Genomic DNA, 12,487 nt, shown 5'->3' on the forward strand with positions numbered 1-12,487 from the left:
ACAAGTTTGATTTAAAAAAAAAAAAATCCCCCAAATTTGGCAAGAAAATTCTTGTAAATATTTTCAAAAAATGAGTAAAAATCTTCCAAAAAAATCCTAAAAATATCTAAAGTGATTCCATATATATCAGTAAAACTTCTAATATTTTCTTTAAGAACATTCACATAAAAATCAACCAAAATCCAGCGAAATTTGCTGGATTTTGGTTGATTTTTTTGTGAATTTTCTTAAGAAACATTTTAAACATTTCTTTTTTTCCACCAAAAAATGTTCAAAGATTTCCCAAAAATGTTGACATCAGAAGTTTCACTGTGAAAATATTTTTTTTCCCCACATTTTCAAATTTTAAAACGGGTCAGTTTGACCTGCAGGACGACACAAGGGTTAAACTTCCTGTTAAATTACAAGGAAAAACTAGCTGGAGAAACTTAATTTTTACAAGTAAATGCCTTAAAAACTTGTGTTTATGCTGTCAATCTTTAAATACTTCAACATATTAACTTTAACTGCAGAGAAAAAGGCTTTTTTTTGGTTGAACATAACTTCATTAGAAGCTGCATTTCTTATTTTTTTTGTTGTTGTTGAGCTGAAACGTTTGTCTGAAAACAAGCCTTAAAGAAGAAATTAATTTCCAGTTTGTATGTTGAGTCTGATTATGTTAATGAATGTTTGTGTGAAAAGAGTGGAGAAGGAAAAAGAAACAAACTAAGAATGAAGGAAGGATACATGAACTAGCATTCTAAAGTTTGGGGTCATTTAGAAATGTCCTTATTGTTGAAAGAAATCATTTTTTTTCCCAGTGAAGACAACATTAAATGAATGATAAATCCAGTGTAGACATTGTTAATGTGGTAAATGACTATTCCACATATTTCTACTAGCTCATAAACCATCTCAGTTTTAAAGTTTTAAACTCCAGACACTTGTTTATTTTTTTTTTTAGCTTGAATGCACTTAAAATGTGGTTTATTGCAGAAAACATAAAGTAATGAAATGAAATGAAATTAATGGTGAGCTACAGGTCAATCAGACTAAATTCCATTCAAAAAAGTTCCAATTTAAAGCCTGGCAAACAGTAATTATGAATTAATTCTCATTTTTTACTCATATTTGGTTGCCTCTGGCAGATTTTAGAATCAGTATTTCTGTCAAATTGGTTTAAATTTGATTTGAAGTTGTCAGTTTTTTTCACTAATACAGAGCAACTTTAAGACATTTCTAAGTGACCCCAAAGCTTTGAACCATAGTATAATATATATGAAATGGTACAGTACTGTGCAAATGTTAAACAGTAATACTACGTTAATAAGTGTACTTCATACTTTCTGAATCTGTGTATCAATAGAAATAGATTTTTAGATTCCAAACATTCATTTATTGTCCAGGAATGTACTTGTATGCTGGATGAAACTGACAAATTCACACTTTATAGATGAAAATTTAAGAAGTTAAACCAAAAAAGATGCTAATGAACAGCAAAATATGTGTACTGAAGACATCTCCTCTCTGCTCAGTGGAAGCACTCATGAACAATAAACCAGAAAATCATTAAAGACTCCTGCTTCACTACCAGTACAATAATTAATACTCATACAGTAATCAACCTCACGTACAATACTGTAATTTAAATAATATTCTCATTTATTACCATGGTTTAAGCACATTTATGTCTTTTTTTAAATCAGTATTTTGTTTCCACTTACTTTTACACAGTACTACTCATATTTGTAGCATTTGTCAGATTTAGAATAGTTTATTTATTCTTTTACTGTCTGTTGTTGTTACTAGGTACTGCTCTCTATACACCAAGTTAAATTCCTTGTATGTACTCAGTTGGCAATAAAGGCTTTTCTAAATCTGACTCTGATTCTGAAACACTGCCTGCAGTTCAGCAGAATTTTTTGTCACATGACTGTTGGTCACTTGAATATTTCACTGTTGCACCAAGAAGCTCAGATTTTTTTCATATTTACAGAATCTGACCTGTGGAAATTGTGTATTTTTGCAGAAATGTTAAATGAGACGTACAGGAGGTCCTCGACTTACAACTGAGTTCCGTTCCTACGGATCTACGTAAGTCAGAACTCTGGTGAAAATGTAAACAAATCCGTTCCGTGCATCACGATATGGATAAGTTCTTCATAAAAGTCCTGAAAACCAACAACTTTCATGCATGTATGAATCATTTTACTAGAAGATAACAGAATATTGTAACGGACTGATAGTGTTGTTGATGTTGAGGTTTCAGTGTTTATTGTTCAGTTCCAGATTTACCTAATGTCAGTGAACATGCCATGTTTAGTTAGCTCACCTCTGATTGGCTGAGAGTCAGCAGTAGAGAGAGCTGGGAACGGTGGCTAATTCTGGAGCTAAGTTATGGGGTTTTTCTAGTTATTCTGGCGTTGGCTACGGTCCACAGTATCCTGTATGAAGGTTCAATAAACCAGCAGAGAACCAGATAAAGTCTCACTCATTCATCACAGAGGGTCACTACAATATGTTTGACCTGTTTTTACAACTTGACCCATGTTGGTCAGTGTTTCTTCCTGTTCTCAGAGTTTTATTCTATCTAATTTCACTTCCATGGAGACGGCTTTCCTTTTCTTTGAAGTATCAGAAGAGTCTGACTTACTCTGGGAGCCATAATGAAGGACAAAAAGTTAGTGAATGTAGCACAATCCAAGGTGGAATACAACCAGAGAATGGAAACAAAGCCGTCTGATAGCACCGTGACGACGTATTCATCCGCTCCACTCATCAACTAGTTCCATGTAACCAGTTCTGATGTAACAATGAAACGCTGTAGATGGAGGACGTCATAAACCGAGGACTTCCTGTACGGGGATTTATTTTTAACACTGACATGATTTCAACCTCATCTTTTGCACAGTGCTGCAGTAAACACATGAAGGCATGTTGAAGGCGTGTAGAAGGCGTGTAGAAGGCGTGGACTCTCACCTTCACACTCCTGGACGTCGGCGTTGAGCTGCTGCAGGGCTCCCATGGAGATCTGACGGAGCTCTGGGTCCAGCAGCAGCTGCATCAGGGAGGTGGAGATGTGTTTACAGGCCGACATGCAGGCCGTCTGGGCCACCTTACCCTAGAACAAACAAACAAACAAACATAGGTGAGACGTCCAGCCGTGTTTCTGCTCCTTAAACAGATCAAATGTTCATCTAGAAGACTGGAAAATAAGGTTCTGGAAACGTGTTTCAGGAGAGCATCTGAATAAAAGTAGCTTCAACTTCATGGAAATGAGGATCAGTAAACGCATCACAACACCATGAGAACGTCTGGTACCGCTGCTGACAGGAAGTAGAAAGGAAGTGACACATCCAGTGGTTCCATGAGATGTTTGTTTGTGTTATTTCCTGTTTCTATCGGTAGTTCTGGACTGTTTATGGGAGTTCAGCAGCTCTACATGTGATGGGTTTATAACTGGAGGAGTCACCGATTAAAGGTTCATCTTTCATTTACAGCCATAGTTTAACTGATTTAAATATTATTATTAATATTATTATTGTTAACCAACCAGGCAGAAGCCGCACCAGGACCTGGTTAGGGCATTTTGTGTCTCATTTTTGTTGATTTGTTTTAAGTTTGTCTCATTTTGTGTTTCTTTGTGTGTGACTTTGGTGGTTTGTATACTTTTTTGTCTCATTTTTGCCATTTTGTGTGACCTTGATGTCTCATTTTGTTATTTTGTCTGTTTTTTGTCAAATTTTTTGCCGTTTTGTGTTTCTTTGTGTCTCATTTTTGTTATTTTTGGCATTGCATGTCTCATTTTTTTGCCATTTTATGCCTTTGGTCATTTTGTATCTTGTTTTGTCGTCTCATTTTTGCCATTTTCTTTCTCCTTTTTGTTGTTTTTCTAATTTTTGCCAATTTTGTGTCTCCTTTTTGTAATTTTTGCCATTCTGTGTCAACTTTGCGTCTCATTGTTTTTGTCATTCTGTGTCTCCGTTTTGTTGGTTTTGTCATTTTTGTCTCCATTTCGGCATCTTGTCACCTTTGTCTCTTAATTTTGTTGGGTTTTTGTCTCCTCTTTGCCATTTTGTGTCACCTTCAAGCCTCATTTTTGCTGCTTTTGACATTTCGTGTCTTGTTTTTGCCATTTTATGCCTTGCTTGTGTTTTGTCCTCATTTTTGTCTTATTTCTGTCTCATTTTTGCCATTTTGTCTCCTTTTTGTTGTTTTTTGTATTTTTTTTCTCATTTTTGCCATTTTGTGTCTCCTTTTTGTTGTTTTTTTGTAATTTTTTGTCTTTTTGCCATTTTGTGTCTCCTTTTTGTTATTTTTGTCTCATTTTAGCCATTTTGTATGACCTTTGTGTCTCATTTATGTTTTTTTGTCATTTTGCGTGCGATTCATTAGCGTCACACACCAGCAGTAACAGATGCACACACACACACACACACACACACACACACACACTCAGCAGTAATCACAACTCGCTTCATCATCGGGAGGTTTTAGAGGATAGACGGGTTTAGAATCGCAGAGCGAACGCTAACAGAGCGCTGCGTTCAGGAGGCGGCAGGATGATGAAGGAGCTCAGAGAGAATAAAAGCAGCGGATGAGGAAGTTCATGACAACGCATTAATACAGAAACACAAACATCGAACCTCCACCTAGACGTCTGCATTCCAGCCGGATGAAGCAACAACATCAAACGGGCAGAAAAAACACAGTGGAACAGAGAACATGATGCTGGGCACGACTTTTCTAAACTTTATCTACACAAAAACAGAAACTAAAACCATTTAAATCCCAATAAAACAACACAATGAACCCTGATGGGACTTTAAGGTGATTAATAAGAACCAGCAGGAATTTCCTTCCAGCGCTGCATTTTTAATTACCTTCATTAATCACAGAAAGACACACAACACACAAACATCCACAACATCACACAAACACACATTACACACCAACCAAACACTCACCACATCAAAGACACAGAACGACAAAAACAAGACAAAAATGAGACACAAAATGACAAAAACAAGACATGAAATGACAAAAATGAGACAAAAACGACAAAAGATACAGAACGACAAAAACGAGACACAAATTGACAAAAATGAGACACAAAATGACAAAAATGAGACACAAAATGACAAGAACGAGACACAAAACAAAAAAAACTAATGAAAGCAGCACATTAACACTCCTGAGAAGTGAAGCCAGTAAAGACTGAACTCCAGAGTTTTCCTATCAGTGGAATAATCCTCAGGAACTTCCACATATGTGTGGAAACGTTTGGAAAGGAAAATACCTTTGAGGCATTAATGGACACATCAGTCTAAATGATAATGGAGATGTTAATTTAGTTTCAGTGACAGCTGTTTCTGTCATTTCTCACTCCGCCTCACATCTGAAAGCTTTTTCCATCATTTCTCAGACTTATCACTTAATCATTTTCTGTTTTGTGTCACTTTTTTGTGTAATTTTTGCCATTTTGTGTCTCCTTGTTGCTGCATTTATTTCATTTTTGTCTCATTTTTCCCACTTTTTGTCTCCTTTTTGTTGTTTTCCCTCATTTTTTGTCTCCTCTTCGCCATTTTGTCACCTTTGGGTCTTATTTTTGGTGATTTTGTCTTTTTTTTTGTCTCATTTTTGCCATTTTGTGCCTCCTTTTTGTTGGTTTTGTCATGTTTTGTCTCATTTTTGCCATGTTGTGTGACCTTGGTGTGTCATTTTTGTTGTTTTTTGTCATTTTCTCTCTCCTTTTTGTTGGTTTTGCAATATTTTGTTAGCTTTTTGCCATTTTGTGTCTCTTTCTTATTTTTGTTGGTTTTGTTTAGCTCATTAGAAGGTGGTTGGTATTAAATTGACGGTTATTTAGTTGACATTTTAGTGATATCCAGTCATTTTTATTCATAAGTGATTGTTTCCATAATAAATAATTATGGAATTCGTAAAGACATGATCACAATGAACATAAAAACATTAGCTTTTTTACTTTTAATAAAAATGTATGCAGATATATCCCATGGACTTCAGAAGTCCCTCAGTTATAGACTGACCCTAATATATGTTATCAGTAATCGCTTTATAAAAATATCATCACTGACAATCTGTGAGCGCAGACACACAACCACAGGTAGGTCTGTCCAGACGAACCGACTTGGACGTCAGCATCAACAAATGGGAACAATTAGACTGAAACGGAGGAAGGAAATGTGAAAAATGAAGCGAGGAAAGGAAAAGTGAGGCAGCTGAGGACAGGAGGAGAAACAAAAGGGAAGAAAAAACACAGAGGAAAAGAAAGAAAGGTGAGAAACAGGTGAGGAAACAAAGGAAAGTCCAGGTGAAGCTTCTCCTCCCTCCTCTGTTCCTAAACTCTTCCTTCCATTCTTCATCAGAGCTCATTAAAAGCTCTTCAGCCACTGAACAAACAGACAAAAAGCAGGAGGAGGAAAGAGGAAGAAGTTCAGACAGACGACATGAAGGAGGGATTCAGTAATTAGAGGAGTGAACGGAGGAAGAACAGGAATGCAGACAGATGAGACAGCAGTAAAACATGGTGATTAAAATCAACATTTAGACTCATTTACTGCAGCGTTAATCTGTGACTCTGGCATTGTCAGTAAACTAAATGACTTGTAACATTGAAACAGTGAGAAAACAACAAAGAATGGTTGCTTTTACCAGCTTGAAAGCCTTAAATAGAGTAAATGTATGTCATGAATTAATACTGACAGGTATTTTATACTCACAATAATCACTGACAGTGGCTTTCAAAAGACTGGTTTTCTAAATTTTGGTTTTACAATCAAGACAATCAAATAGGACAAAGAAACAACAACAGAGATGCAAAATGACCTCAAGGAGACCCGAGACATATAATATTAGTCAGCATAACCAAAATGAGGCAAAAGATTACCACAAAGACAGAGAAGACCACACGGACATGTAAAAACTAACTACATCTGACAATAAAGAGGAGACAAAAGCTTAAACACAACACAAAAAGATGTTAAAGTCAGTGGCATCTCTTTATGGTTATTTAAGTCATTTTTCCCCATATTTGTGGTCATTTTTGGTCATTATGTCTCTCTATATAGCCTATCTTTGCCACTTTGACATCTTTTTGTGTAAGTGTTTTGTCTCATTTTGGCTGTTTATCCCCTGTTTAATGATAAATTGAGTTTGTTTTTACATGTTCATGTGGTCTTTTGACTATAATTTTTGGATATAGACCAAAACAGCAAACTTGTTGTGATTATTAACTTGATCCAGAAGCTCTAAACAGGTTTAATAATGAGTCCAGCTCACTTCAGAGGACTCTCAGAGTCGTTGTGGTCAAAGTAGGGATGTGGTTTCATACTTAAACTCTTTTATTGTGGAGGTAAATTAAACTTCCTGTGTGGCAGAACAGGTCAAATAAACCCAATAAATGATCCGATGAGTTGAGTGAGATCGTGTTCGCGCAGAATTTAATCAAAACCTTTGACTAAAAACATTCAAAAGTCTGCTGGCAAACGAGTCAGAACAAGCAGAACCTCAGAGCAGCTAAAGGACGAAGTCAGAGGACGCCTGATTCACGACTGCTGGAAGCGATTGGACACGGTGGATAGGATACTCTCCGTCCATCCAGAACCCCGTCAGTCAAAGAGGCAGCCGGCCGGGCCAGCCAGGAGTCAGGAGGTGGACGGAGCAGAAAATACCACGCTGGACGGCGACACCTGACGTCTAAATGAGGATCAACTGAACGTTCAGGACAATCTGACGCCTACAGGTGCTTATTGGTGATTGATGGGCTGGAAAACGGCTGGAAATGGGAATCTACTTATGCGGTCCAGTGGAACAATCCCAGATTTGTGCGTTATGGCAGGTGTTTGTTCATGTCACTCAGGAAACGCCACAAAAATGAAGCCTGGACTCGAGCTGTGGCTGCATTTTACTTCTGTTTTCTCTTTGAGTGGAAAACAAAGAAGCAGCTTCACTTCTAGGACTTCAGACCACAGCTGGTCTGACAGACATCAGGTCTGGAAATATATAGTAGTAAACACTTTTATTCACTGGTTCTTTCATTATTTCTACGATTACGTGAGCTGAACTCCAAAATATTAGAGATGCATCAAACCATTGTTGGGTTCTGTCAAATATTGCGGCTGAATTTTGTGAATTTCAGACCTTTTCAGACTTGGGAATTGTTCTATTTTCATCCTCAAAAGACCTGCAAAGCCACTTTAAGGGTTGAGTATCTCCAGAAATAAAACTCCCACAGACATTTAATGTGGCGAGGACACAGAGGGAATAGTTTCCATCAGATCAGAATGATTTAATCGATCCAACAGAGGACCGATCTTTCATTTCTGGTCATTAGAAATGGAAAAAAAATGCAAAAATGGACGTATCCATTCCTACTAAAATACGGTCTTTGGTCGACATTTCACCAACTTTTGAGGCTCTAACATCAGTAAAATTTAATATTTGCCAAGTATGGCAAGACAAGGTTAGAATTTTTAATACTTTTGTTTGAAACCAGTTGAAAATGACTCAAAATATGTCCACAATTACTTGAAATTTGTCCTAAATGACTTGAAAGTGTGCAAAATGACTATACTGAATAATTATTGCCTTTCAAAATGGAAAATGGTGCAAAATTTTCAAATGAGGTTGGTGTTATGTCTCCATAAAGTTCCTGTAAGTGCGTATATATGGATGGATCCATACTTCTACTAAAATCCAGTCTTTGGTCGACATTTCACCAATTAGTAGAATCTGATGTGTGGAAAGTTGGACAAGACAAGGTTCCAGTTTTTAGATGTTTAGACTAAATGTTGATGAAGACTCACTGGTAGGAAACAAACCTGGTGTTCATAGAGGTCGAGATGCTGGTATCAAATCTGTTTTCTGATAATTCACCAGAGAAAACTTTAGACAGTGCATTGTGGGTAAACTTTCCAGGCTCATATCAGCATGTGTGATAGGTGGTTGGTCAGAACAAGTTCTAGACAATGAAAGGAGCATTTTTACACACAGAAGATACCAGGATCATCTCATAGACATGATTCTTTTTCTCTGGTTTTCAGTCATTTTGGACCATTTTTGAGTCACTTTAGAGATGTTTTGGTCTTTTCAGACAAAAATGGGGTAATTTTGGACAAATTTGACTGAGGGAAATTTCAAATAATTTTCCAATATGTACATTTTCTTGACTCCTCTTTACTTGAATTCTGGACAAATTTGGACAAAGGTTTTGTCAGCTTGGACAGGTTTTGGATCATTTTGGACAAATCTTGAGTCAGTCTGGAGAAGTTTTTGTAAATAATTTGATAACTAAAAATTAAATAGTTCCAAAGTTAGGAAAACTAAAGTTATTTCTGATGTTGTTTTACACACAAAAGATTCACACCATTTTATTCACAGCTTATTAACAGAATCAGGACTGATGAGGGTGGGTTGGTGCATCCCTAATAATAGAGTCAAATAAAAATCTGAAATATCAATGACTAATCCACCTTAAATAACAGGAGTCCTTGTTTGTAGTTCTTTAGTGATTTCCCTCCTGGTTGGTCCAAACATTAAACACTGATTCATACAAACGTGCATCACTCTGTGCGTCCGACATGCAGGTAGTTTGAGGTTAACGGGTCAGTCAGAGCTCACAACAACCCAGATACTCACCGGGAGGGTGGCGTGTTCTACGGGGGTTCCCTACGGCAGAAACACACCAGGACATTCAGAAACACTGAGGCTCTGGTGTTATTAATGGGAGGAATGAAAAGCTGAAGGAAACTCAAAGAGCATAATGGAAATAAACCTCCTCAATCAGACCAGAGCGAGGACAGCGGCAGCTTTTTCCACCTCGGACCCTGGAGATGAAGCTGATCTGAACCCATCAGGAGCTCCACAGTTTCCTCTCTAATTTACACATGATCACTTTCCCTCCTGAGGCCGTCTCTAGTCCTTAAATCTGAGCCCCGTTCGATTATTAGCTGCTGGACGACAACGTTCTGAAATTTGAACCCGCTGAGTTTTATAACGCCACGTCTGCTTCCAACTAGAACATCTAGAGCAGCTCCACAGCACCGACACACTCACATACTAAATATATATTCAGTAGACAGCCACTGAGGACGCAAAATGACAAAAAAAAGACACAAAATGACAAAACCGAGACACAAAATGACAAAAATGAGACACAAAACAACAAAAACGTGCCAAAAAATGACAAAAACGAGACACAAAACAAAAACGAGACACAAAATGACAAAAATGAGACACAAAATGACAGAAACGAAGACAATCAAGAAACCAAACAACAAATAAAAGAACCGAAACAACAAAAACGAGACACAAAACAACAAAAACGAGACACAAAATGACAAAAACGAGCCACAAAATGACAAAAATTAGACACAAAACAACAAAAACGAGACACAAAACGACAAAAATGAAACACTAAATAACAAAAATGAGACAAAAAAGACAAAAAAAGAAAAACAAGACACAAAAACACAAAAAGTAGACACTAACAACAAAAACAGGACACAAAATGACAAAAATGAGACACCAAGGAACAAAAACGTGAATTAAAATGAAAAAAATTTGACACAAAGTGAAAAAAGCAAAGACACAAAATGACAAATCGAGATAGAAAGACAAAAACGAAACACAAAAATGACATAAATGAGGCACCAAATGGCAAAACTAAACACCACATCCAGGTACTACAGCTGATCTACAGAACATTTCCTGACATAAACGTAGAGAACACAGGTTTTCTCCATCTTTTGGAGCTTCGCTACATCCTGTCCTCTATTACTACACACAAGTTTCTGATCATCTCCAGTAAATTAAGAACAGACTGGATTGATTTTATTAACTTTAATGTACTGGAAGTACGTATTATTGGGGATGAAGGATGTTTTATGCATTGTGTTTTAGCAGTAGTATTGTATTTTTCCAGCTCTCCCCTTCAGCAGTATCTGATTCTTCGGTCTGTAACCTGAGCAGCTCTTATTGTGGCGGGTCACACCAGCAGCATTTAGATCCATAGCATCTGATCTACTTAGGGGCCCCGGGGCCGGTCTGATCCCAACTGAAGTGTGTGTGAGACGGGGTCACAGCGCAAAGCTCCTTAGAGCTGCTCAACATTTAGCTCTACCACCGAGTGTGTGAGGCCTTCTGGCCCTGTGACCCGCCAGGACCAGGTCTTAAAGAGAGGCTGAGTGTGTTCGGGCCTCATGAGTCCGTCCATGTGCTCAACGGAAACATGGATCAGAAAATAATACCACCTGAACAGTTCAGAGTTCTGTCTCTAAGTCTCTGAAAGTTCTGGTTCTTGAAGCCTGGATGGTCAGTCGGGGATTATTAGATCTACTTGTTCAATATTACAGATTTAGAATTAATAACATGATGAGAAATAACTGTGAACATTTCAGCTTTTTATCTTTAATAGTCTGAGATATTGGTGTTCAAACAGACTCAGACTTAAATGTGGGAAAAAAAAACCTGCTGAATGTGAGTCGACTGGAATGTTCAAAAATGTATCTGGGTTTAAACACAACACTAAATGACAAAATCAAGACAAACGAAGAATAAAAACAAAAAAATGAGACACAAAACGATAAAAATGAGACAAAAAGACAAAAACGAGACACAAAATGACAAAAACAAGACAAACGAGGAATAAAAACAACAAAAATGAGACACAAAACGACAAAAATGAGACACAAAATGACAAATGAGACACAAAAAGACAAAAATGAAAAATAAAATGATAAAAATGAGAAGCGAAATGACAAAAATTAGACATATAAAAGGATAAAAACCAGCAGGTAAAATAACAATAAAAACCAAAACTTTAGAGACACGAATTTTAAAAAATGGTTTAAATTTCTATTTATCATCAGAATGATTTAGTTATGGTGACTTCGCTATTCTTTTTAAACTGTAAATCTATTAATTTTTAGGTGGATAAAGTGTTTTAATATTAACAATCTGTCAAATATGCAACACTTTTACATAAAAGTGCACGTATAAACTCATATGTAATTTTCAGTTCTATTTTTTGTGTCATTTTGGACCAAATTTTGGGTAAATTTTTACAATTTCTGAGTCATTCTAGTCATGTCAAGTCATTTTCGCTAAATTTTGAATCATTTTAATGAATTCTTATAACATTTAGGACAGGTTTGGAGCCATTTTGACAGTTTTTGTAAAGAAAAATCAGCAAAAAATCAACAAAGGAGCTGCTGCTTAGTACTCAAAAGTTGACTCGTCATCCAATTTCAAGCTAAAATCATTTGTGTTCTGATCATTTTAAAGCCACCAAAGAATAAAAAAAAACATCAAACATGAGTCATATCACGAACAGCTTGTACTATCAATAATCCTGGATATTAGCTTTCATTTGTGAGCTGTGTGAGATGTGAAAGCGTTCCAGCGTGGAGCTGTGAGTAATGTGATTGCCGTGAGTAATGTGATTACTGTGAGTAATGTGATTACTGTGAGTAATGTGATTGCCGTG

General features: G+C 36.7%; 1 protein-coding gene across 3 annotated transcripts in view; it reads right to left on the minus strand.

The window, feature by feature from the left end:
* Window positions 1-12,487, minus strand: part of exoc6b (exocyst complex component 6B) — a 121,254-nt gene that overhangs the window by 41,116 nt on the left and 67,651 nt on the right. For 2 of the 3 annotated variants that reach the window (XR_008600536.1, XM_023297830.3), the window contains exons 19-20: window positions 9,640-9,669; window positions 2,959-3,100 (exon numbers count right to left, since the gene is read on the minus strand). Coding sequence is in view for 2 of the 3 variants with exons in the window: in XM_023297830.3 (XP_023153598.1) it covers window positions 2,959-3,100; window positions 9,640-9,669 (172 nt within the window). In the remaining variant the exon portion in view is untranslated. The remainder of the gene's footprint in view (window positions 1-2,958; window positions 3,101-9,639; window positions 9,670-12,487) is intronic. The other variant, XM_023297832.3, reaches the window with a different exon arrangement.

Source organism: Amphiprion ocellaris, chromosome 23 (assembly GCF_022539595.1).
Source record: "Amphiprion ocellaris isolate individual 3 ecotype Okinawa chromosome 23, ASM2253959v1, whole genome shotgun sequence".
Classification (NCBI taxonomy): domain Eukaryota; kingdom Metazoa; phylum Chordata; class Actinopteri; family Pomacentridae; genus Amphiprion; species Amphiprion ocellaris.